This window comes from Gopherus evgoodei, chromosome 3, assembly GCF_007399415.2.
Source record: "Gopherus evgoodei ecotype Sinaloan lineage chromosome 3, rGopEvg1_v1.p, whole genome shotgun sequence".
In the NCBI taxonomy this organism is placed as follows: domain Eukaryota; kingdom Metazoa; phylum Chordata; order Testudines; family Testudinidae; genus Gopherus; species Gopherus evgoodei.
The window spans coordinates 214709022-214736900 of NC_044324.1; the positions used below are offsets into that span (position 1 = coordinate 214709022).

A 27879-nucleotide genomic window follows, 5' to 3' on the forward strand; every position below is an offset into this window, starting at 1 on the left:
ATTAATGAAGTACTTTGGGAGTTCACTTTTGGTACTCGGTTGGTGAAATCTAATGATACAGCATACCACCAGTTGGGGGGAGGGACAGGGGGAACAGGGACTGCAATGCTTTTGACTATCTGCCCTGAGGTAGGCACTCACAGTCATGAGCCACTCCAGACACTGTGACAGTTGCACTTATAAATACCTTTCTTCTGTTTGATTCCCTATACTTAAAATAAGGAATACAGCTAAAACTGGAAATCTCTCTTCACACAGAAGGAACTTTTTATATGTGACCACTTTGTGACACTACACCCCATATTCTTCAGACTGATATTATGATGATATGGTTACAGAATAATTATAATATATTTTATGCAAGATAAGTCATGTGAGGTTTCAACGGAAAAAAGTTATGATTTGCTGAATATGATTTTTCTGTTTGTATGCATGTATCATTTTTGTATCTAAAGGTATGAATATTGACTATGTATCTGTATTTCAAATGTAGTTACACCTCGTTAATGCCCACTAGACAAGATGCTTTGAGTCTAGAGAGTGGATGGGGAAGACCCTATTCAGGGCAATGGGTCATTAGGAAAAAACAACCAGCCTTAGGACAAGTTTATCTCCCACCTGGTGATGAACCTTCCTGAGAACACTCCAAGCAGCCTGTGATTAACGGCTGCTATGACTCTACATGGACATGTGATCAGACCACATGATGCTGGACTCCCATCTTGGGATGTCAGTATTTTTCCACAGACTGGTCTGGGAATCAAGCATTGAAACAAAGGGTTCCACCATATGCTAAAGCTATATAAGGCAAGGAGTGACAACATCTGGTGTTCTTCACTCCTCACACAATAAGACTCCTGAAAACACCTGAGGAACAAAGACTGAAGTGGGAGAAGTGCTGGACCTAGGCTAAAGGGATTTCTAGCCTATGAATGAAACACTTGGGGATTCCAAGCTGGCCTCGTAAGATTCTGCAGCCTGCTTGTCTCATCTCTTAGGTGAGAATCTGCTAATTCATATCCAATCTATTTAGTATATTAAGTTCAGTTTGCATTTTTTATTTATCTAGCTGCAGGGGTGTTGCTATTAGGTGACTCTACTGGCTTAATCTCTTGAGTAGGAGCTGTGTGTGCGCCCCATGCCCTGCCTTCAGGCTCACCTGAGCACATTTCATGAGCACAGCTCATTTGCTCAGGGACCAGAATTTAGCCTGTTATGTATTAATTACATAACAATGATCTCCATTAAAAGCTCCACAGCCACCACTGTGCAGTACCATGGTGTCTCCCATTCCAAGAGACTACGCTTACTGCATATGCCTCAGGCAGTGAATACTGAGTTTCTGATGTTGTTCAATATAAATGTTCTAATCTGTTTTAAAAATCAAATCATTTCTGCAATCTGCAGAAGTCATAGGCTAACTTATTTAAAACTCACCAATGGTACAGCTAAACATAACTAAGGTTCAGGAGCAAGTTGTTCCTAGTATGAAAGTCATTTTTGAAAGGCTGATAATTACAAAAGTTACTGATGTTTTTCAGATTCAGTGAAATGCCAAACAACTATGAACATTACAGTACAGGAGGGTGACAGCTCACTAGGTGGGAGTCATTACAAAATTGCTCAGTCTTATCTACTGGCAGCAGCTTTATAAAAATCCCTGCACGTTGCATCTCTCGGTTTATAGGACACCCACATGAGAGAAAAAATAACATAAATCCCTTAGAACCAAAATATCTTTGTGGCTTGTTGAACTTCAGAAGATCTTTCCACTGTCCCAGCCACATAGGATAAAGAACAAGATGCAGTGGATGGGAGGCTGCACCTTTATTCACCTCATGTACCTGTGAATACCTAGCAAATAAGACTTAAGTCACCGTCTTTCTCTTAATGGTTTCCACCTACTTGGAGGGTCCTGCCATCAGCATCTCCATTCCCAACCTGGTCATAGCTTGGCACAGGGACACCACCACCCGCCCCTTGTGTGAAAGTTATGAGGGTCTGGAAAAGATGTGCGGGTGGGGTGTCTCCCTGCTGTATCAGACGGTAGGAGCCCATGCCCCCTTTCCCAGTTGCCTTAGGGACTACCTTCCCCTTAATTCACTTCCAACAACTGCTTATCAGGGAATCAGACCCCCTATGGAATGAGTGCACAGGACACCTGCCACCTACCAAGTTGCAACATCTTGATCTATCCTGCTTACCTACCTCAGTGGATCGCTGACTTGCTGTGAGGAAGATGACAAAACTCACCCTGCCTTGGCCAATCTGGCACTGAGGGGAAAATTCCTTCCCAGCCTCAAAAGAGAAAAAAAAAAGGCAGCAAGCACACCGCTTACAGCAGATCATTAAAAACCCGATCCTACTCTGATCCCATGGGTGGAAGAGGGGGTGCTGCTGGTGACTCCTGAGAGAGTGCGAGCTCTTTCTGGAATGCACAGGGTATACAAATCCTCATTCCTCCTGATACTCCCTCTGCCTGGTCTGGCCACTTTCTGTCCCCAACCAGTGAGCTAAGTTCTCCTTTCCCTATCCTTGTAAGCCAAACGCAGGAGAGATCCTTTAAGGAGCCTCACCCCCTTTCCTTCCCGCCTGCCAGACAAAGACCCACTGCACTGGGTTGTGGTGAGCACTTTACAGACATGCTATAACTGAAATAAAATCAATGTTTATAGAAAGTGTAAGCAGCAGCAAATGCATACATGTGCCATCATTGGCACACTCTTGCAACCAGTTGGTAAATTATTTTAAGAATGATAGAATTACAGCACAGGAGGACAGTGATGAAATTTGGCTTCCGCTAGGCATTCAGCTGCAGTCCAGACAAAATCATGCTGCCATTTGCACATGCATGCAGATCCCAATGACTGTGTTCAACTAATGAGATTATCAAGCCCCTCAGTGTGGGCTTCTAAAATAATACATTTTTCCCAAACATCTTTTTGAAGCCAAGTAGTTGGGGGGCAGCTCCACCTTCTCTTTACAGTTCCTGTGACATGGTCATTTGATCACTCTCCCCCCACCCCCACACCTCAAGGACCAGTTTTGGTATTGGTCCAGCATCGGATCAACAATGTGCGCTGCCATATGATGGCATGTTGCTGCTACTGCTAAGGGTAAATATAACTTGTGATTCTTTTTTTCCCTAAAAAATGATGTTTATTTCTCATGCCATCATGAGGATGGGGACTGGAGACTGAACTAGATGACCTCTCGAAGTCCCTTCCAGTTCTATGATTGTATGCTGCACGACTGGGTTCACTTTCTGTTTCATTGCCTTTGCTGAAAAATCACGCACCACATTTTTATAACTGAGCAAAAAAGCCGAGCTACATTGCTACAGTGACATGTCTGATCCTGACCTTTGTATGGCACCATGCCATGTAGGATTAGTTCTCAATGTAAGCAAATGGACTGCCATTTTGATCACACCTTTCTACGATATGCCCCACCTTCCCAGAGAAGCATATGCCACTTAGAGGAAAGGCATGCACACACTGAAACCATTATTGCCAGTGCAATGGAATGCCCTCTCTTCCGTAATGGAAAGGCAGGGAGAATATTAAAGAATTGGTGGAGAGTCATACAGGAGGACACATGCTTGGCAAGAAGAAGGTTAGATGTTGCAACTTTAGAAAAAGGCCATATGGAAAAACAAGCTGTTCTGAGCTCAAATCACTGCCTCATCAGTCTTCTCAGTAACACAGTGAAAACCCCGAGAATGAATACTGCTGTAAAATGGAAAATGATTTTCATGTGCCTAGCAAATGCAATGACAAGAGATGAAGCCTCTGCTTAGATTTTCAAATTAGCAATCTTACTTAGATAAGGTTTCAAAAAATATTTATGCCTCTGTCACCAAAATATGGTGGTTTAAAATAAAAATAAAAAGAATCACGGAACCCCTAAAAAATAGCTCATTGCTCTTCCAGCAAACTTCAATATAAGCTATTATGTAAGGGCCTCAAAGGAACAGAATGTTGTTGAACCTAGGCAGTTCATCTGAGCAGGACTGGGGCAGGATGCATCGAGTCGAGGCAGGGGTTCCATACCTCATGCACATCACAAAGGCTCTCTACCCTTTAGCACAAGGGTCTTTTACGAGAGAAGCTAGGTGTGCAGCCATAATTATGCAGACTTACCAGCCAGCCCTCTGTGGGAGCTGCAGTAGTGCCCTGCAGAGGATAAACTTTCTTGTCTCCTGCCCAACCTCTGCAGAATCCCAAAGTCTGGAGAATCCCCCAGCTCAACACCCAACATCCAGTCGGTTTAGTGAGGCTGTGTCCTAGGTAGAGGATTTGGTTCAAAACCTGAGAGTCAGAGCTAGGCACTACCCAAGGGAATTCCAGTGGCACAGCTTTTTCTGAGGTGGAAAAGAAAGGTGTACTTCCTCTGAGGTGTACTTACCTGTACAGTAACTGGAGTTCTTCAAGATGTGCAGTCCCTACCTGTATTCTGCTTGAGGTGTGCTCCACGAACCTGAGACAGAAAGATTTTTGCTAGCACTGTCCGCTGGTCTGTGCCTGTGCCATTCTTCTCCTGCTCTGAACAGAGGGCATAAAGGGAGGTACAGACCGACTGCGTCTCCAGTTACCCTTCTACCACAGATAGCTCTAGGCTAAGGCTCTGCAGCAGAGGGGAAGGAGGGAGGGTAGTGGAATAGAGATAGTGGAAGACAGCAATAATCTCTGAGAAATTCTGGGGGATGGGTGAAGTCCCTGAGTGCTTGTAAAGGGCACACATAGTATCTATCTTTAAAAAGGGGAACAAAGAGGACCATAGGAATTATAGACCAGCCAGCCTAACTTGAACAGGTTCTGTCTCAGACCCAGGAGGTAGTAAGAAACTGGAGAGGTTGTTGGTCCAGGACACCCCTTAAGCCCTTGGTCTGGAGTATGAGGAGAATAAGGGTGCAGGCACAAACTAATGGACACTTCTAGCAATCATGTTCCAGTCTCAGGCACAAGGAGTACATGTGCACCTCAAGTGGAATGCATATAGGGACCATCACTCAGAGAAACCTTCTTAAATAAAAATGGTAGCTGTATTGGAAGGTCCCTTTGCAGACTAACCTTGAAACAAAAAAAGCATGGTCTGCCATCACAACCGATGTGAAGTACTGAAGTTGTCTTCCCTCCAATATTTATTCACCGTATGTTTTCCTGCTTTAATTTCTAGTTGCTCTTCTACTGTCCTGTAGCCTCTTCCACTTTATCATGAAGAGGTATTTAAAACAATATCCTGTCTTTGCAGAGCTTTGCATATACAACTTCCCATTTGTATTGCTTATAATCCTCTGAATAAAATCTCTCCTTTTCCCCACTCCCATACTTAACAAAATCCAAAATTCCATGTTTATTGGCAAAGCTGCTAATCTGACATTAAGGTAAGATGGGAAGTTCTAATTTTATCAAGGGGTATAAAATGACTGCTTATGAATTCGGAGGCTACTCAGCAGGTATGCTTCTCCCATTAAAATGATCTCTCCACCTATCCTACTTAGTATGCAAATCTCATTTTATACATCAAATACATATTTGACTATTTTCAACAGTCCATACATTTTATATGAAAAATAAATGGGTCTGTTCTCATTAAAGAAAAAGAGTTTACAGATATTTTTATAGCCTTCTAAGGTTATCATGCTTTTTTCTTTTCTCCCATCTGGTGTTTCAGCCTCTTGTTAACACGAACATGTGAAAGGTTTCCACCTCTGACATCTTTCTGATCCTGTGTGACTCCTATATACTCCCACTAACATATTTTCTCTAGCATACTCCCACATTCACACAGCATGGCTTCAATCAGCCATTTATTATCCCATGCACATAAACGGTGTCTTCACTTCAAGAAGCACTTCTGCATCTGTTATTTGCTGAAGTATTTTTACCATTGTCTTTAGAAATACTTAGGCAAATCAGCATTTACACTTAAAAGAAAATAAAAGCAGGGAACATCGCTGTTCGTATAAAAGACACACGAATGCTGTATCAGAGACACACCTTTTGAATACTTGTTCAAAGTACACTGCTCAATTTTTTTCCTGTCAGGTTCCCTGAAGCTGAATTCACTCAGCTTTGCTGGTACTCGCCCATGATGTGAAGTCAAAGTTCCCATGGAATTCCTCTGGATGGAAATGGCACACAGCGACTCGTAACCTGGATAACTAAGCCTCCTTTCCAAGACGCATTGAAAGTCAATGGGCCCATAGATCATGGAGGCACTTTTGAAAGTTTTACCATCCAGGCTTCTTTCTGTGTTTTAATTTTTTAGTTTTCCAAAATGCAGCTAAATGAAGAGAGTAGAAAGACTAACATTACCGTGAACCCAATCCTTGCCTCAGCAGCCAACACCTCTCTCTCACTATACCTCACCATGGCTGATCACCAGCCCAGAAGTGACACTAACAATTTTTTCACAGTTCAGCTGAGCTGCTGTAACCAATACTGGGAACCTTAGGGTAGCCAGTATAATCACAGCTGACACTTTCTGAGTAGGAATAGATGACATGGGGCTGAAAAGGCCAGTGTTGTGACTAACTTAGGGTGTTCCCAATGTATCCTCGTGTTTCAGCAGCTGAATTGATGTTAGGATGATGGGAAATTTTTCACACTTCTTCCCTGGTGCAGACCAGGCGTTAGAAAGAGAAGGGGAATAGCGGTCCGAGTACAGAACTGAGAATCAGGAACACAGCTGGCTTTAGAACTTTTGGTCAGGCCTGCAGAAGACTGTATTTTTTCCTAGCCCCATGTTTTCAACATAACCTATGCCACTATCACATCACCATATCAGCCTAAGGGGTTTGGGGACAGTTAGCTGCACGATTCTTTGTGGGACCTTCCACAAACTTAATGGACGCATTTTACATGGAAAGCAGCATGCAGAGGATGCCGGGGGGGAGGGGGGGAAGAGGGGGGATGATTAGTTACTAAGCCTTCTACTGCCAAAGTGGAGCTTCACTGCTTATTCTTGCAAAGTCAGCAATTAGTTTATATCAGTTTATGTTTGGAAGGCCATCTTTGTAAGGAAAAGGGATAGAAAACCTTTTGTAAAACAAAAGGTAAGAATCTCCTTTACATTACTTATTCCTCCAAATTTAGGGGGCCCATGGTCAGGAGTGTCCAAGGATCTGGCAGTAATTCTTGGATTCAGTGGGTCTAACAATGCAGAGTTGCATGGCTCTCTTTCTTCCTTCCAGCTGCTACAGTGTGTTATAAGACCACTAAAATACATCAAATGATTTCCTAATATTACTTTTCTGTGCAAACAATAACTGCAATTGTCACAGGGATAATGTGTAATCCCAAATGGGGGAGGAGATAGCACAATGGATTGCAAAGGGCCTGGATGGGTTCAAGAGACACTCACTTTATTAAGGTGAAGGGTCCTCATTACCAAAGAATTTAGGAACACATGATCTATTCTAGATGTTTCAGGTACTTCAAGGGTGCCCATCACCACAGCACTGAAGTACTAATTTTAGCTCTTAAAACAGACTCTCTTGTGACTTTGGATATTCAAAACTTCAGTTTCTGTAAAAGAATAACATTTATTTCCCTCTTTCATGGAGGGCTAGGGGCCTTCAGATTTAATTACTTAATTTTAATACAGTGTTTTGAGGATGAAAAGCCTTATATTAAAAGTGCTTAGTATTATTATCAGTTCCTTGACCATTACCAGTCCAGCCACCACCGATGGTCATAAACATAAGGACTTTTCTTGTAGTAGATGCTGCTGCAGGTTCTGATGAACCTTCTGACACTAAAAATGATCAGCCACATATACTAATCCAAGCATGTAGTGAAAATGAGTCCTCTGCAGCACAGGAATCCAAGGATATCAAAGAACACTTGGTAACAAGGAAATGACTGACTATAAAGTCAAGTGGTGCTTTCATATGCCACCCGAATGGGACCAAATTCAGCACCTCAATACTTTCTTCACTTGTTATGTTTCCTTTGACACCAGGAGTGATTAGGGACCCACTACGAGCAGGAGGGAATTGAGTATGCTGTGGAGCATGGTGGTAGGGGACCAGTACTTTGGACACTACTGCCAATAATATCAAGCAAAAAGTGACTACCCACGAAGAGGGGATCTAATTTTTCATCTACTCTCCCCACCTACACTCTCTCTCTCCATGCTGTTCCTACACTGTCTGTCTTTGATACAGCATATTCCTCCTAGCTGATTCTCAATGTTCTCGCAAGACTTAGAAACAGTCATCTAAAAGGCTAGCAGAAACCATTATCTAGTAAAGGTGGTCTTTTGCTCTTTATACAAGTCAAACAAAATTGTACTGGAAGCTGAGGGGATATTTAATCGTGCTCAAGGGAAAAACTGCCTATTGGAGGGTGTCCTTAGTGTAGGCTAAAATAAACATTTATTTCTTGCTAATCTAATTTACTTATCCCTAGTTTTTCCGTTGACTACCATTAAAATCTATCCATGCTTACAAACTTCGTGACTTTTTTAAAGTGAGTGAACTTGCTGGCTAAGTGTGTTTCCCCAAACTCTTAGAGCTCTAATGATCATACCTTGGCATGCTTCTTCTTTAAAGCACTCAGCTCTTTCTGTTGTTTCTTTAAATACTTTATGTATGCCTACAAAAAAGGAACTTGGATCAATTTTCCTGTAGTCATAATGACTGACACCAGATAAAATCTTGCTGTTTGCAAATATATACATTGTCTTGCAAAGTTTATGCCCAAACTTACCTTCATTTGCTTTAAATCTTCTATCTTCACTTGAGGAATAAGTTCTATACCTAGAAGACATTAATACATTTTATCTGGAACTTCAAACACATTAGTACATATCACAGTTTTTGTATTTAACTTCACCACAACTTATATTTCTGTTAGACAGTAATTAATGTGCGTCACATTAAAATATAAACAAGCAAGCAATTGAATTCCATTTAAAAATAATTTAATTATAGAGACATGGGAAAGGTATGTTTAATTTTTTTTTCAACAGTACTGCACTATCCACCATCTTATTGGGATAAGGAGAAAATAAAGCAATAGCTGTATTCCAATCTCCTTTCATTCCCAACTTGAGTGTCAAACAAGAATAAGAAAAAAGAGTTTGTAAAAATCACCTGCTCAGAAATAGAGCAGACCATGTGTGCAATTTCACAGATGACCTCATGTTAGGTTCTGGCAAATGCTGTTTTCACTGCCATATCTTAACATTCTTTCAATTACAAAGTAGTATTTTAAATGTTAATATTGAAAAAACAAAGTCAATATGATCCCATGAGAACCTAACTGGCACGACCTTCCTTAATTCTTACATATATTAGTGATTGACCCAATATTTCATTAAATACTCCTTAATTAATTAACTACCTTAGGGCAGGACTACCCTTCAAACACTGCAGTGGCGCAGCTGCACCACTGTAGCGCTTCAGTGAAGACACTACTACACTGACAGGAAAGTTTCGCCAGTCAGCGTAGTTAATCCATCGAGAGGCAACAGCTATGTCGATGGGAGAAGCCCTCCCGTCGACATAAAATCATGGAATCATAGGACTGGAAGGGACCTCAAGAGGTCATCTAGTCCAGTCCCCTGCACTCATGACAGGACTAAGGATTATCAAGACCATCCCTGACAGGTGTTTGTCTGACCTGTTCTTAAAAATCTCCAATAATGGAGATTCCACAACCTCCCTAGGCAATTTTTTCCAGTGCTTAACTACCCTGACAGGAAGCTTTTCCTAATGTCCAACCTAAACTGTCCTTGCTGCAATTTAAGCCCATTGCTTCTTGTCCTATCCTCAGAGGTTAAGGAAAAAATATTTTCTCCCTCCTCCTTATAACAACCTTTTATGTACTTGAAAACTGTTTTCATGTTCCCTCTCAGTCTTCTCTTCTCTAGACTCAACAAATCCAATTTTTTCAATCTTCCCTCATAGGTCATGTTTTTTAGACCTTTAAACATTTTTGTTGCTCTTCTCTAGGTTTTCTCCAATTTGTTCACACCTTTCCTGAAATGTGGTGCCCAGAACTTGACACAATACTCCAGCTGAGAGCTTTTTTTGCAATAACGTTATACTGTTGACTCATATTTAGCTTGTAATCCACTATGACCCCCAGATCCCTTTCCGCAGTACTCCTTCCTAGGCAGTCATTTCCCATTTTGCGTGTGTGCAACTGATTGTTCCTTCCTAAGCAGAATACTCTGCATTTGTCCTAATTGAATTTCATCCTATTTACTTTACACCATTTCTCCAGTTTGTCCAGATCATTTTGAATTTTAATCCTATCCTCCAAAGCAGTTGCCACCCCTCCCAGCTTGGTATTGTCCGCAAATGTTGTAAGTGTACTCTGTATGACATTATCTAAAGTATCGATGAAGATATTGAAAAGAACTGGACTGAGAACTGATCCCTGCAGGCCCCACTTGGCACCATCTACACTGGGTGTTAGGTTGGTATAAATGCATTGCTCAGGGGTGTGGATTTTTCACACCTCTGAGTGACGCAGTTACACATATATACGTTTATAATGCAGACCTGGCCTTAGTGTCCTTTAACTGTAAAATCCCATCTGTCCTACAAAGGATTATCTGCCTTGTAAGGTGAATTCCACTGAACAACATTCAGATCTTGCAAAATAAAAACAATTTCTGCAGAATGGGTGAAATTTTAATCTAAGGACCTTAACATTCAGCCCCAATAATATATTATTTCTGAGTTAGCACCATAAATGTGCCTGGTGCTTTGCAGGACACAAAGGCAGAGAGGGAAGTTTTCAAAGATATAAATAGGAGGTTAGGCACTTGATTCCTGTTGAACGTCAATGGGAGTTGGGTGCCTAGCTCTCATTTGTGCCTTTGAACATCTTCCTTAGGCTCCTTCACCTTGCTGCATATGTAACTTCTATTGACCTCAATGTGAACTGTGCATTTTAGTCTGGGCAGAATGATGCAGGTATTAACAAATAATAACAATATATAATAGGATAATAAGGATAGTCACAAATGACCGGCTCTATAACTCCACAAGTGGATAGGAGAGAAAAGGGGGATGCAGAGGAGATGGCAAATGTACAAGCACTGAAATCATAGCTTCAGAAATAGTGCTGCACAACGTTTGTTGCGCTCTAAAGAGAGAGATTCAGATTTTATTTTAAAACGCAGACTACCTATTCATGCTTATTGCTTTGTTATTCTATGTGTTGAACTACATTTTCAACCAAGAATGATTTTTCAGTAATCAGCCTGAAAATATATTTCCTCAGCCTAGTAACTGAAAATTCACACATACTCCTAATTAATATACAATAAGGTGACTACCACACTTTTGTGATGCAATATTAATGTCTACAATTCACTATGTCATTTTTTTTACATTTATATCTTAGTACCCCAATTCACAAAAAGATTGTTTTACTGGTATAGGTAGAATGAAGTACTTTAGATTTCAAACATGACCTTCTTTACTCTGAGATGTGACTATAGAAATGTCATCCTCTTTCCCAACAGCTCTGTTAATTTGTGTATTCAGCCCTACCTGCTGAATGCCAAAAATAAGTTTGTGCTGCTTTTTACTTGTGTTATTCCTGCAAAACCAAGGCAGCCACCAGAGAATGAGCTGGATTCTATTCCTTCTGGCACATTAACAGAAATGTTTAGCAAGTTTCATTCAGTTATACCTGTAAAAACCAATTTGGCCCCACAGACCCTTTATTATCTGTGATGATGCGCGAGAGAGAAAGAACCCACTTGGTTCTCAAAGACGATTTTGCAGGAAGAGCAGTTAGGAAAAAATACACCTATTTGCTTATAAACTGAGCACATTTGATATGGAAATGTTTGACAATAAACATGGGTGCCCACAATGTCAGTTTCACAGACACTTTTCAGAATACAGCCACACTTTAAAACATTTCTAATTTGATGGGGGATCCCCACAGAATCCTAAATACCTGGTTTTTATTTAAATCAACCACTCTGCTGAGGAATTTTTGTGACGTATACAAGAAAACAGCCTTCCCCACTAGCCCTACTCTAGTAGATCATTAATAAATATTGTTCCCAACGTCATGCATGTTCCTGCCAATAACATTGACTACACTGGTGCACAAACATGACACTTATTAAAATCCAACCACATTTGTTTCTGTGCCAAGAGAAATATGGATAGAAGAGTATTTGCCAAGTGGACAGACACACCACTGGTAGAGAAAGATGTTACTTTTTGAGCTTTTCAGAGGAATTAGAAACCATAGGAAGTACAAAACTAAAAAGAATGAGGTAGTACTTCTTAGTGTCCTTCTAAATCAGTGGTCCTCAATCTTTTTCATCTGGCGGGCGCCGGATGACGAGCCACCGAGGACCGTGGCCTTTGGATGAGCATCTGCTGAAATGGCGCCGAGAAGTGGCAATGTCAATAGGTATTGCCGCTGACAATCAGCGTCATCCGGAGGCATTGCCGCCAAAAATCAGCGGCATTTCGGCGGCAATGCCTCTGGTTGATGTTGCTTCTCGGCAGCATTTTGGGGGATGCGGGCCCGCCAGACAGTACGCGGGTACACACAGATGCCCCAGCGGGTGCCACGGCACCCACGGGCACTGCGTTGGGGACACTTGTTCTAAACCATTTAAAGGATAGAAAGCTTGTTTTCCTTTACCTTTCTTAGTTTCCATCCCAGGTCCGAGGCCGGAAATGGTAGTTGGTCTAAGTTCAGAGCTACTCTGAGGAGTCACGCTTGCTTTGGCATTATTAGCTTTTCCTTTCTTATCATTCTTTGAGGTGTCATTTGGTACATCAGCTATATCACTCTGGAAAAAGCATTATTACAAAATATCATTTGCAGAGGGGAAAGAAATGAAGTCATTTACTTTTAAAGAAAATTCCCCATATATTTGCTAATACTTCTAGACAAAAATTATTTTCAGATGAAGAATTTATAACCTATTTTTACTGAAAATTAAGACGGATGGCTCCTTTCTAATTTTAGACACATGGATGTGCTGCCATGACTGATAAAAAATCCCTCATGACTGTGACTATATTTGGAAATGCAGTGAAGGATATTTTAATAAATCTGACAACACATGTTCATGTATTTAAGAGTAGAACAGTTCTATATTTGAAAACAGAGACTGAGAGAATAACTTGCATTAATGACCAATTTATCAACAGGAGAACTGACCAAACATTGTGGCCCAAATCTCATTGCAGTGGTATTATTTCTTGTAAAGTGAAGCCTGTATTTTGCATTGACCACTGTATGAAATTATTTTGCCTACGTTCATAATTAATTTCTACTTACAGTTTCAATACCCATAGCTCTCATCTGGTCTGCTCTTTTTTCCATGACAGATAAAAATTTCTTTGGATCTGATAAAGCATCCACAATATCTGAAAGAAAATTGAATATTTATCAGTTTTCCAACATTTTAAGAGTCATTCACAAAGCACAATGTAATTTAGCTTTCACAAAGGCTTTATTCTGTTCTCACCACATGTTCCACTGTCCTCAATACTGGGCCAAGTTTTCATAGTAAGCTGGGGAGCAGTGGGTAAGCTTTTTTAATTTAGTCTCTCCCCTTCCCTCATGACAAGAGAGAAAAGGAGATAAAAATTTCATGATTGAGTAAAGGCCTAATCCAAAGCCCAGTGAAGTCTATGGAAAGACTCCCACTTCAAAGGGCTTTTGACCAGGCCATCATCATCATCATAATAATAATATAGCACTTTTCATTAGTAGATCTTAAAGCACTTTATAAAGGTGATCAGTAGCATTGTTCTTATTTTACAAATGGAGGGGAAACTGAGGCACAGAGAAAAGTGACTTGCACAAGGTCATGCAGCCGCCAATGGCTGAGCCAGGAATAAAACCCAGGTTTTCTGAGTCTCACGCCAGTGGTCTAGTCACTAGGCCACACTGCCTCCCTTCAGACATACGTTGTATTTTTTCTCTTGGTTGCCGAAGAGCATGCTTATCAATTTGGAAGTAAAGATGCCTTTACACAAATCATTCTGATATTTTCCATGGCTTACAGGCGAAGGGAACTAATTGTTTTACACGGATGGCCTAAACAGTAGTACATGTGACATCTTTTATTTACAGAATTCCTCGTGTATGACTCATGACAGCACTACTACTCATACCACTCACCCTGCCAAGGCCCAGATGTGGATGCAATGAGAGGGACATAAACCAATTAATAAGTTAGGGTTATATTGTGACACCTCCTACTGTTTCCTCTTCCACGAGACAGAATGCCCAGAAAGCTGCTGCGGGTAGGAGAAACTCATTTAGATAATTTCTCTTCTACCCCTCGCCTTGCGTGGTTCTGCTGCCCGCTATTAGATAGTGGTTGTGAAATCATTTTACAGTCTTATCTGCTTGTGAGTCTTACCCCAGCGTAACTATCGGCCATAATTTCTCCCCTAGTGAAAACTTTATACCTGGTATAATTTCACAAATTAATGTTCTGCAATTGCCTTCCCTTAACTCTGCCTAAAGAATTTAAGAAACCCCCTTCCCTTTCCTAGAAACATCCCAGCTATAAGGAGTATTCTTCACTTTCTTTTATTTACACTGCACATAGTACATACACTTGTGTCTTTAGATCTTGATTTAACAAGGTGTCTAAGGTCACACCAACTCGAGACACGAGGGCAGTCCAACTGACATCAGTAAAACTACTCATGTCTTTCAAATCAGGCACAGGCTCGAGTTCTTTGCTGAACTGAGGCCTGATCAGGGACCGCTGAAGAAAATAGGAGTTTTGCTATTCGCATCAACAGGCATGGGATTAAACTGTTGAGGGCTTGACGTGGCAAGCTCTTTGGAGCAGGTATAGTTTAACCCCTGCACAGTGCCATGTACATTTTTAGCACAATATGAACAACAGCACCCCTGACTCCCTTGACAGTCATGATAAACATTCACTTTTACCATATACAGTATTTTATACTGGTTAGTTGAATCAGGAAGCACCTTTATGACAATTTAAGTCCTTAATACACGGATGGCCCCATTTGTGATCCTAGTTATTATAGTGGCAAACTGGGTGTGATATCGGAATCAGGCCCAAAGAGAGTATTGCTAGTTTTATGTACTTGTCTCTTTGCTATATGGCAGTGTGTAAAAATCAATAAAACTGAAATTAAATTAACATTTGCATCCCATAAGAAATATTTTTTTATGGATTACGTGTCACGGGTTTTGTGTACGTAGCTATTAATGTGCAACTGTATATTGAGAGCTATGCAGAGTCATCAGTCCTTGCTTCTACAGCAAATATATCTCTTCAGTCCTTGATTTAAAGATAAGCAAGTAAGTCACAAGTGGCAAAGGCAGGTCATCCATAATGAGAAATGCTGCGTGACAAATTAAACTGATTTTAGTACCTACAGTAGTAAAGCATCTACAGAGAGTAGCAATGACCTGGTGATCCCTATGTAACTTTAACTTCAGTAATACTCAATAAGACCTGTACAGTGAAAAAGTATATCAGATGAAAGTGAAAAGAGTCCCTAAGGACATTACTTGGAGCAGAATTACCACTTAAGGATGGTAGGCTTTCATGATACGGAAGAAGACAACCAGTCACGCAGGACATTAATGAGCTGAAATATAATTAATATTTCAAGATACTGCCTCTTTCCTGCATATGAAAAGACTGTCACTAAGACTATTAAAGCAGCAAAGAGTCCTGTGGCACCTTATAGACTAACAGATGTATTGGAGCATGAGCTTTCGTGGGTGAATACCCACTTCGTCGGACGCAAGACTATTAAATGGGCCTCCCAGTTGAAGAAGTACCACACAGAAATCCAGAGTATATCCATTCTCTTGTCTAAAAGCTGTATCTTGATTCAACCATTCATTATAAAATATTTTACATAATATGCCTGAGCTTTTGCCGTGATCATCCTGGGAGTCATGGACGATGTTCTTACTTTACTGTATTTTGGGTGAATGCAACTGATTACTGAGATGAAATACAACTAAACCTTTTCTCACATGCTGGAAAGAGATTAGTGAGTTCAGTTATTGCCCCTCAAACACAACACCATTTGCACAGTGGATTCTTTCTGTTCAAAATATTGTAATGTAATAAAGAAAATCCATTTTCCAGTTGCTTATCAGTAAAGATAAGCCTTTCTGTGGGCTTGCATTCCAGGTAGTCTCAGTAATGTAATGGCTCCGTACTTTTAGAGTGATGGTTTTGGAAGTCTAAGTTTTCCTAAAGATCTGAATTTTATTTCACATACCAGAATCCTGTCTCATGTCATAGCCGTTTTCAAAGTAACTAGTTGTGATGTCATAGATAAAACACAGAGCATGTACCAGTCCAGGAAAAACATATTAACCAGTTAGAATTTTGGGGATAATCTTGCTTATAGTTCTTACTCATGCAAACTTCCCACTGAAGTCATTGGAAGTTTTGTTCAAGTCAAGAATGAAGAATCAGGCCTTCTGTCCTTAGTATCTACTTGATGTGTATGTGAAGATAGTTTGTGCGAGCTACGAAAGCTCCATTAAATAATATTTTTCATCTAGATAGCTCAAGTTAACCACTCAAAACCATTCAATACCACTGTTCCCCACCAACTGGTATCTTCTCTCTCACACTCAGCTGTCCTTCCCACACACATCAAATGGACAGACCTTTATCCCAAGCACTTAATGGCCCCAACAACCTGAATATTTTCCCTTTCCTTTAACTGAGCCAACTACCCTTCCAATCCCTAGAACCTACGCTTCAACAAAAATCCATGCCTGCCTTGATCCTGCAACCATGACATAGTATTTGAAAATGGAATTGAATATTAAGAACTTTCAAGTAAAAAAAACTTCCTTATGTGTGTGGGAGAGTGAGACCTTTGCAAATTTTGTTCCTAATCATTTATATACCTCATCAAAGGCTCAGCGTTTCTACTGAAGGTAAATGATTCACAGCTCTTTTCTATCCCATCACTTGTCATCTGCTTAAATTTTCCTTTTTTGTGGTCTTTTTGGTAAGGTAACTGGATACCAAAAAGTTTTAAAGCTATGAGTTAAAAAACAAACAAAAAAGTTGTGTATAACCAGTATAACCTCGGGAAGCATGTGTTATGGAATCAGAAATCTCATCACGACTGTACATAATAGTGCTTGCTTATTATGTACACTATCTATATATTATAAAAGACTTCTCATTGAAGTCTGCTGCCTCATTATGTATTTCTTCAGAACAGTATTGTGTACCATTGGCTATTAGGACTAGGGATATTGAAACAGATAAACCATAGAAAATTAGCAAACCACATCAAAAAAAGACAAAGATGTACATTTTTTTTCTAACCCTATCATGAAGCAATCATAAATTATTAGCATTTGGCATGAGAGATAGTCTTAAACCTTAACTCCTAGAGGTTAAAAAGGAAAGTAGCTGAAAATTAAGGTTCTTGATACTTTGCCAAAACAATCTAGTTAAAATCAAAGATAGTAATTGTAGTTCATAAAACAATGTAAAATGCAGAACAGATGACAAGCACTCAAAACCCACATGTAAATATAATAGTAATGATGCCTTCTGATCATCAAAAGCAACATCTCACGGCTCTTTTGGTCATCAAGCTATTATTGCTCTATATCAGTGAGAAAATATAAAGGATGACAAGTCAAAAATGACAGTTGCTGGGAAAAGAGGAATAACGACTGAGCTTGTTGAGTTCTCATTAGTACAGAGCCCATTTCGCCTACACAGGCACCAAGATATCACATAGAGTTTCCTCATCCTAGCAATATTTCACTTTAATGATAAAGCTACTCAGGGTAAACACTTTTTCCCCTTCACATCCTGACATCTTACAGATAAACCACCTGTAGTAACGTTGGCAATTTAGAAGATCAACTGACACTGAACTTTTACACAGCTTGCCTTTTACAAACTGATTTTGAAATTCTCTATGAAAAAAAAATGTCCTTATCATTTCTGGATTTGTGTGAGAGCAGTAGAATTCTTTAAAAAACTCCCAAATTCTGCAAATAGAAGAGTTAATAGTAAACACAATGGAACTTCATTTATGTCACATTAACTGGGTTCCAAAACTTTACAAAATGTATGGTCCCAATTTAGGAACTCGTCCTAATTCAGGGCAGCACTTTGAGCATGTGTACACGTGCTGTCCACAACAGCTTCAACTGAAGCACATATTAAAGTTCTTTTCTGAATTGGGGCCCTTACTGGTAAAACCTGTTGGTTAAAACTCATTGAATGAAAACACTGGGTAAGTGCCTGGTACCAATCAAGTCAATAGTAAACCTCTCATTGATTTCAGTGGGGGGTGGTGTCAACATTTAACTTATTATTTTTGCTCTAAAAGGCCCTGATCCTGCAAACAATTATGTATATGCTTAACTTTAGGCATGAGAGTTGTCCCATAAAACCAAGGGCCTACGTCTTCTTCTTAAAGCCTGGTTGTAAATACTAGCAAATGATGTATATATGGTTTTAATGATATTTGGTAAAATTAGTCCCTTTAACAATTTCGTGTACTCTCTCTTTCTCTACTTTTTATTACTGAAAATCCAATCCACATTAAAGTCGCAGTAACTATTTTGCACAAAATCCAGCGACCTTTAAATTTTGAATTAGTTTTACAAAGAGCAAAAAATAATTTTTCCAACAGGGTTTCCCAAAAATCTCTTTGAGGGTGAAGTTCAGAGGGACAGAACAAGGCCTATGGACCACTTGAAATCCAATGTGAGCCCTAATCTGAGGTCTTAAGTGAGACACAGGCGGTACGTGGGCCGTGCACTAGCCATCTACACAGGAGCAAATTTCATCCCACCTGAAAAAAAAAATTTCTCAGCAACAAACACTTAATGAAGGTGGAAAACTTCCAGTACACATACTTGCAGTTTAAAAATACTAAGACCAAGAGCAACTAAAATACATATAAATTGAAGGAGTACATCAGGCTCTTCTGTTACTCTGCTGCACTTGGATTTTTTATCTAATCTGCATCACTGGTAGTACAGTAATGGTGGCGTAACTTTGCTGGCAGTTCTGGGTGTTTACTGCTATTAGACGTAGGCCTCTACTCAGATTTCTGTGAGTGCTTTTAAAAAATGGTTTCAATAAAGTTATGCTGGTATTTTTTATTCAAGCGAACACAATGATACAGCACCATTGTAGGAGCAGGCTCAGAGACCTATCTACGATAATACCTATCTTGAAGAGATAAAAGTTCGTCTTGTAAAGAGAAAAACAACTAGTGCGTGTTTTCAGAGATCAGGCAAAGAGGGCTATCTCAGGGCACTAAAGATAATAATTGTGGCAACTTTAACACTAGCAGTAGGGTTGCCAGCCTTCCAGGATTGGCCTGGAGTCTCCAGGAATTAAAGATTAATCTTTAATTAAAGATTATGTCATGTAATGAAATCTCTAGGAACACATCCAACCAACACTGGCAACCCTAACAGTCACTAATAAGTGATGGCTAAGATTTAATTTAAAGAGTGGTGTGAAGTACGCAAAACTGGGCGGTGGGAAATCACTTGTAATTGCAAACTTTATAAACACTTGGCATCTTGCATGTCCACTTTTCAGAGCAGGGGTATTTAGAAGAAGATAAAGTACTCTTTTAAAAAAACCCACAGCATCTTGTTTGCCCCCTAGATTATGAAACTACAATATATGTTTTAACTTAGACAATTACTCCAATTAATATATCCAATGAGTTCTTTGAGTTTCTACAGAGATTAGTACAGGCAAATTGAACAAATTCAGGTAAATTCTAGCTTTGTTTCTTCCAAACTAATACAAATCACTATCTTGATTTTGAAAGGCTACACTCTTCACTGTTAACACTAAGGCATTTGAGACAAAGTAAAGGTATCTTAATCAGATATAAGAAATTTCCTACAGATTAGCAGATATAACATTTTTCCAGTGCTCCAGGAATCACTTATTTTCTATTGCACAATGCACTTATATTCCTTCCATATTAAACCCAAGATTCACGAAGCTGTAATATGTGTTTCCTCTTACCTCCAAACCATCAGGCACATATGTTTTGAGCACAATGTTGCAGAAAACTGTGGGCAGTGATAGTGGTTTGTTGCCTTCATTTCGAAGGGAAATGTGTCTGTAGCCTGCCTGAAGGCCATCAAGGGGCAGGATCCTCTGACCGATCAGCCTGTTGTTGTCATCATACACTGCTATTCTCAGAACAGCGAGATCAGGTAGAATAACCTGAGAACCCATAAAATAAAGACATTCACTAGCTCTCACAATATTGCAAATTCCCCAAGTACCACACTTGAAAGCATTCAGAGATCACACAACACAGTCCATTAAGTCAGAAGAACAGCCTACTTATCTCTGTAAGACAATACTATCACTCTTTGCTGGATGCAAGCTGTATACTTTCAGACGCTGAGACATTACTGGAAAACTTTAGTTTCTCACTCTCCCTCATTCTTGGTGTTAGTTTTTTGGAGCACAGAAATTGCTCTTTGAAGAATTCTCCAGTTTGTAATCAAAATAATTAAATATTTTGCTTATTTATTTTTCATTGCTGGAGGCCAGTGACCCATGAAAGTGGGCAGGGAAATACCACGCAGGAGTAGCAGAGACACAAACTGGTAGTCGAAGGCAGACAGGTAGTGCTGGGGTGAGGGGAAAGGCAATGATGGGGGGTGATGCTCGGAAAGGACATCAATAATAGAATAAGAGTGGCGAGAAAGAGGAAGAATAGGGTGTTACACTGTCTGTAGGAGGGGGATTCTGTGGGGTGGGGGAGAGGTGATGTGAACTCAGCTGGAGAGGTCTGCGGGGGGGGGAAGAGGGAGGAGGAAGAGGGTGACACATACATAATAAGGCAACTGAAGGAGGGAAACACACAATGGGAGGCCTGGTGCTAGTGGGGAACACCCTTAGCAGGGTTGGGTGTAAGGGTTCGTGCAGAGAGAAGAGGCAGCGGTTGCTGGACAGTAGATCTCTGAAGCTATTCCTAGCAGTGACCCTTATTCACGTGAGCAGTCACACTGAAGCAAAGGGTACCTGCAGCTGACAGTTCCCATCCTGACCAACAAAAGCAACAGCAGAAACTCCTTTCACTCCCACCTGAATCCAAAAGGGTTAGCCTGACCCCTGTTCCGCCTGCTTCCTCAGGAGCATGAGCAGCGATAAGACGGGAGGAGGGAGGATTCCCTGCACCAGGAATGTCTGTACGGGGCAAGCCAGCAGCTTTCATTCCCAGCTGCCTGGACTGCAGGCCAAAAAGGGCCCTGACAGCGGGAGTGGGTAAGAGACAGAGAGAGGAAAGGAATAAAGAGGACCTGACCCAGAAAGGAATCAATACTAATGAAAATGACACTGAGACATTACTACTTTCCTTTCTCTCTCCATCTGGCTCTATTTGTTGATGCCTGAGACTGTCACTCAGGGAAGAAAATAAAACAGATTTTTCCTCCCTTGGATGCTGCCTTCAGTTTAAGCCTTAAGTAAAGAGCATAGAAACAGCTTTTTGAACTCTGCATGTCTGAACTATTCAGACACCACAGTTAACTGGCCCTGGGAAGTACTGTCTGACTGACCAGAGGGAAGCATCCTGACACACCATATCACAAGCATCAACCCCTCACAACAGAATGACTACACAAGCTTGGGTTAGAAGGGCACAAGCTTTAATATCAAACAGAACAATCCAACAGAATTCACACATTACCTGCTAGCATTTGTGTAGGGTTAATGCCATCATGGGAGGAGCCCAAGGCCCCATGCTAACCCAACTAGGGCCACCTAAACAGCATGGGTAAAATCTTCCCTTTACATGGCACAGGCCAGCACACCATTCATTATGTGATGGGCCGTACTATACCACTGCTCTCCCTGCTTATCACTGGTGATAGAAATTGAAGCCCCTAGCCTGTCGTTAATTTTAACTCCTCCTCCATGATCACGGAATGGTACCAAGGAACAAATGCCCCTTGGTTGTTTACTCATATTATACTTTCAAGGGTCAAGTTGTGAAAATGAGTCACTATGGGATTGGTGTGGCAAATCATAGTTTATTGCACAAGCACGTGTCCTCTGAGTGGGAAGACCCACAGAGCAGCAGATGCAGGTCATGTGTTTACCCAGCCCAGGGCAAGAATGCCCATCTGGGACTGCCCACGGTGAACTTAAAGCATTTCCTCTTGCCCATTTCCTAGGCCCCTATGCAGGAAAGCAACGTGAGCACATTCCTTAAGTTCATCCATGTTCAGGACACACTAAACATGTACTGAATAGGGATGCGTTCCTGAACTAGGGTCCCAGCAGCACAGCATTAGGACAAGTCACCTCCCAGGAGATCTGAGTCCACTACATTTGCTATAGGGAAGCAGATTATGTGTGTTACACATATACATATAAAAACAGTATGACCACCAGGCAAACCTGTCATGAAAGAAAAAACAGTAAAAATTCTGCAGGACAACAGAACCAGGTGAAAGAAAAACACACATTATCAAAGACAGCACTGTTACGCATGTATTTTGGATGAAACTCCAGTGACCAAAAAAAAAAAATAAAAATCAGACTGAGAGATAAAACTGAACATTTAAGATGACAACCGGTCTCCCTCTGTGAGTCCACCATACAGTACCAGGAAAAAGGTGGTGGTGGTTATTTTGTTTTTGAAGTACCATGATACACATGGTCTACAGGAGAAGGGAGCTGGTCACATGCGTGAGGAACACAGCACCCTTCCATTTTTTCCATGTAATGACATTGACCTTAGCTTTGGATGCAGCATCTCACCTGCCCTCTTGGCTGAAGGAACAGCAAGATAGCTGCCACTGCAGGGGGGAGAAGACATCTCCAAGGAATGTTGGTGTCCACCAGCTGGAGCTCATTCTGAGCAGACTGCATACCTGGAACACAGGCATTGCCACGAAGGACGTGGGTTCCTCCAAGAAGGAGGAGGAAACAAAAAAAGAGGGAAAAGCCAAACAGACAAAAAAAAAAATCGTGACAACTACAGAGGTTATCCATTAAAAAAAAAAAACAACCTGTTTAAAGTTTAATTCAGCCTTAATAGTTTACAGGTTTACTGTGGTATACATGAGTCCTATAAATTTAAGGTCCAATCCTGCAAATCCTTGTTCATGGGAGTGACCCTTATTCATGTGAGCAGTCACAGTGAAGCAAAGAGGATTGCTCATGCAAGTAAAGAATACTCACATGGGAAAAAGGTTTGCAAGAGCAGCCTTCAAAACACCCAAGTGTACAGTCAAAAAATCCTACCTTTCGAAATACAAATGATTCTTCATTGTAAACAGGGTTCAGGCCATTGTTCATCACCATGCGGGTTCGAAATTCTTTACGTATAGTGTCCGTAGGTAACCCGTACATATCCACTTCTACATATGTACCAATTTTTTTATCTGATAAGAACTGACCAGATATTACCTGAAAAAGAAAAAAAGGAATTAAATACACTCCTCTGATCTAAAGAAAGTAACAATATAAAACATACAGTACTTTATGGTGAGTGGAAACACTGTCACTTGTATTCTTTATCAAATAACAGTATTCACATACGTTCATTATACAGAGCAATCATAGTCATTTAACAGTGTAATTTCAAAAAGCTGGATTTCAAAAAAGCAGACTTTAGCAAACTCAGAGACCTGGTAGATGAGATTCCATGGGAAGAAAATCTAAGGTAAAAAGGAGTTCAGGAAAGCTGACAGTTTCTCAAAGAGACAATTTTAAAGATGAAACAGAAAACTATCCCAATGCAAAGGAAATATAGGAAGAACAGAAAGAGGTTAAATGGCTCCATCAGGAGCTCTTTAATGACCTGGAAATCAAAATGGAACGCAGATAAATTGTTAAGGATGAGTACAATGGAATAGTATAAGCATGCAGACACAAAATCAGACAGGCTAAGGCACAAAAAGAGTTACACCTAGCAAGAGATACCAAAGGCAATAAGAAATGGTTCTAGAAGTACATTAGGGGCAAGAGAAACACAAAGGAAAGCTTAGTCCTCTACTTAAAAGGGAATGAGAGCTAACAACAGATAATATCAAGAAGGCTGAGGTGTTTAATGCTTATTTTGCTTCAGTCTTCACTAAAAAGTTAAATTGTGACCAGATACTAAACACAATTAATATTAACAATGAAGGAGAAGGTATATATGCCAGAACAGGGGAAGATCAGATTAAAAATATTTAGATAAGATAGATGCATTCAAATCAGCAGGGAATAATGAAATGCACTTTAGGGTACTTAAGGAACTGGCTGAAATAATCTCAGAAATAATCTAGACCTCCTAGAAGATGAGTGAGGCTAGGAGGACTAGAAAAGGGCAACGTAATAACTATCTTTAAAAAGGAGATCAAGGAGAACCCTGGGAATTATAGATCAGTCAGCCTAACTGGGACAAATTACTAAATTAACCACGTGTAAGCACCCAGAAGACAATACAGTGTTAAATAATAGTCAACATGGATTTGACAAGAACAAATCATGCCAAACCAATTTAATTTCCTTCTCTGACCAGGTTACTGGCCTCGTGGATGGAGGGAAGCAATAGACATGATATACATTGTTTTTAGTAAGGCTTTTGACATAGACCCATATGACATTCTCATAAGCTAATTAGGAGAATGTGGTCTAGATGAAATTCCCATAAGGTGGATACACAAATAGTTGAAAGACCATATTCGAAAGAGTAGTTATCAATGGTTTGCTGTAAAAAATATGGGGGAATGTAGCTATTGGGGGTTTGCAGGGCTCAGTCCTATGTCTGGTACTAGTCAATATTTTTATTAATGACTTGGATAACAGAATAATAGTATGCTTATAAAATTTGTAGATGACATCGCGCTGGGAGGAGTTGCTAGCATTTTGGAGGACAGCATTAGAACTCAAAACGACCTTCAAAACTTGGAGAATTGGTCTGAAATCAGCAAGATGAAATTCAATAAAAAGTGGACAGTACTGCACTTAGGAAAAAAATCAAATGCATAACTACAAAATGAGGAATGAGAGGGTAGGCACTGGTGAAAAGGATCTGGGGCAACAGTGGATCACAAATTGAATGAGAGTCAACAATGTGATATCGTTGCAAAAAAGGGCTAATATTCTGGAGTATTAACAGGTAATTGCCCCACTTGACTCAGCACTAGTGAGGCCTCAACTAAGTACTGTGTCCAATTCTGGGTGCTGCACTTAAGGAAGATATGGACAAACTGGAGAGCGTCCAGAGGAATGCAAATAAAATGATAAAAGGTTTAGACAACCTGACCTTTGAGGAGAGGTTAAAATAACTGGGCATGCTTAGTCTTGAGAGAAAATACTGAGGGGAGACTGGATAACTGTCTTCAAATATATTAAAGTCTGTTATAAAGAGAACAGAGATCAACTGAAGACTGGACAAAAAATAAGGGATTTAATCTGCAGCAAGGGAGATTTAGGTTAGATATTAGAGAAAATTTTCTAAATGTATGTCTGGTTGTTATTGCTCTATTTTAGTTTCTGTGCATTATACTAGCCACTTCTTCATGGTACTCATTAAATGTGCAAATCTGTGCAATGCAGGATACTTACAAAAAAACTAGTGTAATGGAAGCCTTTTACAGAATTCCTCTCTCTCTCTCTGCATACAAATATCTTGCATTTGCTGCAAACTTACTCTAAGTCCGTATTTATCTGGCTGCAGAAGGCCATTTTCCCGTGACAAAGTTTTGTTTCACTAACATAAGCTTTTATTTGCCAGCACAGCATATGTTGTTATTCTGTACTGTCAAGGATTAAAAGCAAAAATGAAACATATTTAAAATTGCACAGACCAAATTTTGACCTGTTCTTTTCTGATGTGCAGCGAAGTATCCGGTTTTACATTCTTTAATTACAGACAACTTGAAATGACTGAACTGAGAGACAATGAAGTCTAATGGCTTGGTCACTGGACTGGGAGTCAAGACGCAAATTCTAGTCCCAGCTTTGGCACTGACATGCTGTAGGAGACCTCTCTGTGACCGTATTTCCCCTCCAGCCTCTCTCTGTCTTTCCCATTCAAATTGTAAATGTTTGGACAGAGACTGCCTCTTCTCTATGGGCATGTCTACACTACCCGCAGGATCAGCGGGTAGTGATTGATCTGTTGGGGATCAATTTATCGCGTCTAGTCTAGACGCAATAAAAGCGATCCCCAATTGCTCTGCTGTGGACTCTGGAACTCCACCAAGCGTGAGAGGTGGAAGCAGAGTCGACAGGGAAGCAGCAGTGGTCGACTCACCGCCACCTTCACGGTCAGGCAAATCGACCTAAGATACGCTGACTTGTTAAGATAAGTTGCGTATTTTAGGTTGACTCCCCTGCCAGTGTAGACCTAGCCTATCTAGCATAACGGGGACCTGATCTCTACTGTGGTTTCTAGATACTACTATAGGACTGACTCAGAACCAACAAATTATGAACACAATTACCTTAGGGAATGTGTTCTTATTCCTGTTACCCTAGTCCTCCTTTCCCTACTATTGTTTGTTACATCTAGTTGTTGTGACTTGTCTTAAACACAACTGTAAATTCTTTAGGGCAGAGACTGTGCCCTCCAGTATGTTTGTTCAGTGCATAGGGCCTTGATTCAGAGTGGGGCCACTAACTAATAACCCAAATATAAATCATACATTTTGACTTAACTAACATTTTGCAGTTTATACAGCACTTTCATCTGAAAATCCCATATGCTTTACAAAGAATTGCTTTATATAAGCTTTATTATCCCATTTTACAGACACAGAAACCTACTGAGCACTCACATGACTTGCCTATCACCACACAAGACTGAGCTCAAGTGGCAGCAGAATTGGAACAAGGATCCCTATATCCTGATCATAGAATATCAGGGTTGGAAGGGACCTCAGGAGGTATCTAGTCCAACCCCCTGCTCAAAGCGGGACCAGTTCCCAACTAAATCATCCCAGTCAGGGCTTTGTCAAGCCTGACCTTAAAACCCTCTAAGGAAGGAAGATTCCACCACCTCCCTAGGTAACCCATTCCTGTGCTTCACCACCTTCCTAGTGAAAAAGTTTTTCCTAATATCCGACCTAAACTTCCCCCACTCGCAAGCTTGAGACTGTTACTCCTTGTTCTGCCATGTGGTACCACTGAGAATACAGTCTAGATCCATCCTCTTTGGAACCCCCTTTCAGGTAGTTGAGAATGCAGCTATCAAATCCCCCCTCATGTCTTCTCTTCTGCAAACTAAATAATACCAGTTCCCTCAGCCTCTCCTCATAAGTCATGTGCCCCAGCCCCCTAGATCATTTTGGTTGTCCTCTGCTGGACTCTTCCCAATTTTTCCACATCCTTTCTGTAGTGTGGGGCCCAAAACTGGACACAGTACTCCAGATGAGGCCTCACCACGTCGAACAGAGGGAATGATCAGGTCCCCTCGATCTGCCTGGCAATTCCCCTACTTATACAGCCCAAAATTGCCGTTAGTCTTCTTGGCAACTAGGGCACCCTGTGGACTCATATCCAGATTCTCGTCCACTGTAACCCCTGGGTCCTTTTCTGCAGAACTGCTGCCTAACCATGGTCGGGTCCCTAGTCTGTAGCAGTGCATGGGAGTCTTCTTCGTCTGGGATCTCTCTGATAATCCCACTGTTTCTACTGGGGTGATATAATCCTACAGAAAACATGCCCTTATTCTTATAATTGCTGATGTGAAACTTGGGTAAAATGTATATAACGTATGACAAAATTTTGCTTGGGAATGCAGTTTGGAAATTTTCACATCATGGAGATCAGAGCATTTTCTTGTGCAGCATTCTGAGGTATCTTGAGCTAACAGAGCACTGGCAGAAAGTAGAGGAAATACAACTAAAGATCACTGCAACTCAGAGGTTGAGAACCTCG

The 27879-nt window shown here is 40.6% G+C and overlaps 1 protein-coding gene and 1 long non-coding RNA gene across 2 annotated transcripts in view; one reads left to right on the top strand and one right to left on the bottom strand.

Moving 5' to 3' along the window:
• The window catches only part of PLCB4 (phospholipase C beta 4), a 319181-nt gene that overhangs the window by 35648 nt on the left and 255654 nt on the right, over positions 1–27879 (bottom strand). The window contains 6 exon segments of the mRNA XM_030558019.1: positions 8538–8603; positions 8718–8767; positions 12639–12789; positions 13284–13378; positions 20013–20211; positions 23251–23420. Coding sequence (XP_030413879.1) covers positions 8538–8603; positions 8718–8767; positions 12639–12789; positions 13284–13378; positions 20013–20211; positions 23251–23420 — 731 coding nt within the window.
• LOC115649237 lies at positions 20479–27491 on the top strand. Its single transcript, XR_003999787.1, has 4 exons — positions 20479–20489; positions 20764–20768; positions 24997–25006; positions 27396–27491. It is a non-coding gene; the product is annotated as an uncharacterized LOC115649237 (long non-coding RNA).